Source organism: Trichechus manatus, unplaced genomic scaffold (assembly GCF_000243295.1).
Source record: "Trichechus manatus latirostris isolate Lorelei unplaced genomic scaffold, TriManLat1.0 scaffold00084, whole genome shotgun sequence".
Classification (NCBI taxonomy): Eukaryota; Metazoa; Chordata; class Mammalia; order Sirenia; family Trichechidae; genus Trichechus; species Trichechus manatus.
In genome coordinates, this window is record NW_004444020.1 from 2,297 (window position 1) to 4,813 (window position 2,517).

Sequence of the window (2,517 nt, forward strand, 5' to 3'; positions counted from 1 at the left end):
CCTAGGATTTCATAACATATTTCTGAGTTACTTTGAAAACTAGTTGGTAGACATTTACCAGCACATTACTAATTTCGGGGGGTGGGGGGTGACCACAATTGCTAAAGTAGACACTGTTGGCTCCTCTCATTGCCCAGACTCTCTCTATTGGGCTGTTCACTCATCCCCCCAGCTGCTGTGAATACTGCCTGTAACAGCTCACAACTGAACCCCACTTCTTAGGTGAATTTATCTTATCTGATGAGAGCCATCTTATCCAGGAGGTTATGCCCATAACCCTCCTCCCCTCACCCCCAATTTCTGGGGATGATCTTCAGTCAATGACTGATTGATGTGGTGTACAAAATCTGACCCTCTTGCCTCAAGTAGGGACAACTGTGGTGCAATTTATGCTCCAGAGTCCCCTGCAGAACAGGCCAAGTCTAGACTTGCCCAGAGAATACATCTTTGCTCTTTCCCTGCCTTATCCAGCTTCTGTTACACCCCTTCCACCAAAAACAAGCCCATGCACCCAAGTCCTTGCCTCAGGCACTGCTTCCAGGATCTCCAACCTAAGATAACTTACTCTGTAACGTTTCTAAAAGACTACTTTGGGACTTTCTGGGGTGGTATCATGGTGTCTGTTCTCTAGTACATCCGAGTTTAGGGTTCCAGAACAACAACAAAAAAGTCAAATTGACTCTGGTAGCGTTGAGACAGAAAAATCTGTTGGCTAATTTCACTCAAGTCCCCTTGTTTGATATTTTAGCAAAATGAGTAGTTTCTTCTGTTTGACCTCTAGAATACATTTTCCTTGAAATTCTGAGTTATTCTGAACACTAGACTATATTCTCAAATGAGTAGCATGGTCTGAAATGTAAGAACTGAGCAATAACCCTGTTTTATTTTGTTTTGGTAGGGCCAGGCCCTGAGTATGCAGATGTCCTGTTTCTGGTGGACAGCTCTGATCACCTGGGAACTAAGTCATTCCCATTTGTGAGAACATTCATCAGCAAAATGATCAACAGTCTCCCCGTAGAGGCCAACAAATATCACGTGGCCCTGGCCCAGTACAGCAATGAGCTCCACAATGAAGTCGAACTGAGCACCTTCAAGAACAAGAACCCCATGCTGAACCACCTCAAGAACTTTGAGTTCCTTGGTGGGTCCCTGCGGATAGGAAACGCTCTCCAGGAGGCTCACAGGACCTATTTCTCTGCACCCACAAACAGGAGAGACAAGAAAATGTTTCCCTCCATTTTGGTGGTCCTGGCTTCAGCTGAGTCTGAAGATGATGTGGAAGAGGCTGCTAGGGCTCTGCAGAATGACGGGGTGAGAATCATCTCCGTGGGGGTGCAGAAAGCTTCGGAGGAAAACCTGAAGGCCATGGCCACGTCTCAGTTTCATTTCCACCTGCGGACGGTCAGAGACCTCAGCACTTTTTCCCAAAACATGATGCAGATCATCAAGGATGTAACTCGGTACAAGGAAGGAGAAATTGATGCTGATATAAAAAGTAAGAAAGCCCTTGGTTGAAGAGGTACTCACTTCTCGTGAGGATATGCATCCTTCCACCCTCATCTCTTTCAACTCCCATCCTGGTTTCCAAGATTTGTTGTTGTTGGTAGTTGCCATTGAGTTGATTCCAACTCATGGCAATACCATGTGTGTAGAGCGGAACTGCTCCACAGGGTTTTCAGAGGTGTGACCTTTTAGAAGCAGATTATCAAACCTATCTTCTGAGGCACCTCTGGATGAGTTCAAACAGCCAATCTTTGGCTAGTAGTTGAGAACATAACTGTTTGCACCATCCAGGGAATACATGGTTTCCAGGATTAAAAAAACCCAAAAACCAAACATACTGCCATTGAGTGGATTTCAACTCATAGCAATTAGCCATATTGAATTATTGGAAATGTCTACACATCATACCCTTCCTCACCTCTGCCTATGCTTATTCCATTTTCTTTGACAGAAATTCTCTTCCACTCCTTTGCCTTCTTACAGCCTGAATAACTCCTATCATTATTTAAATCTCAACCACAGAGTTGTATCCTCTTGGAAGCCTTTCCTTCCAAATTTGTTTTTGGGAGCCACAAGTCCCTGTGCACAACTCACAACAGTAGCACTTCCCACACTGTATAATTATCCAGTTCTGTGCTTGCCCTCCCTGCACCACCAATGAGCTGGTAGTGTCGTGAGGGCAGCATTGGCAACTCATATTTACTTCTGTGTTCCTAATGCTTAGCACAATGCCAGAGCCCTGGTGGCCCAGTGGTTAAGAGCTTGGCTACAAACCAAAAGCTCCTTGGAAACCCTATGGGGCAGTCCTACTGCGTCCTATAGGGTCACTATGAGTCGGAATTGACTCGATGACAGTGGGTTTGGGTTTTTGTTTTTTTTTTTTAGCACAATGCCTGCCAACAAGCTGGTGTTTAATTTCTTAATAAGTGAAAGTCTTACAGATAAAGAATTAAGATCCTTATCTGTTCTTCCCCTCGCAGTCTTGGCACAGTGGGAGGCATACAGTAAATATTC

The 2,517-nt window shown here is 44.8% G+C and overlaps 1 protein-coding gene across 1 annotated transcript in view; it reads left to right on the forward strand.

Annotated features, from left to right (window-relative positions):
* Positions 1–2,517, forward strand: part of LOC105756545 (collagen alpha-5(VI) chain) — a 111,931-nt gene that overhangs the window by 659 nt on the left and 108,755 nt on the right. The window contains 1 exon segment of the mRNA XM_023736027.1: positions 899–1,495. Coding sequence (XP_023591795.1) covers positions 899–1,495 — 597 coding nt within the window.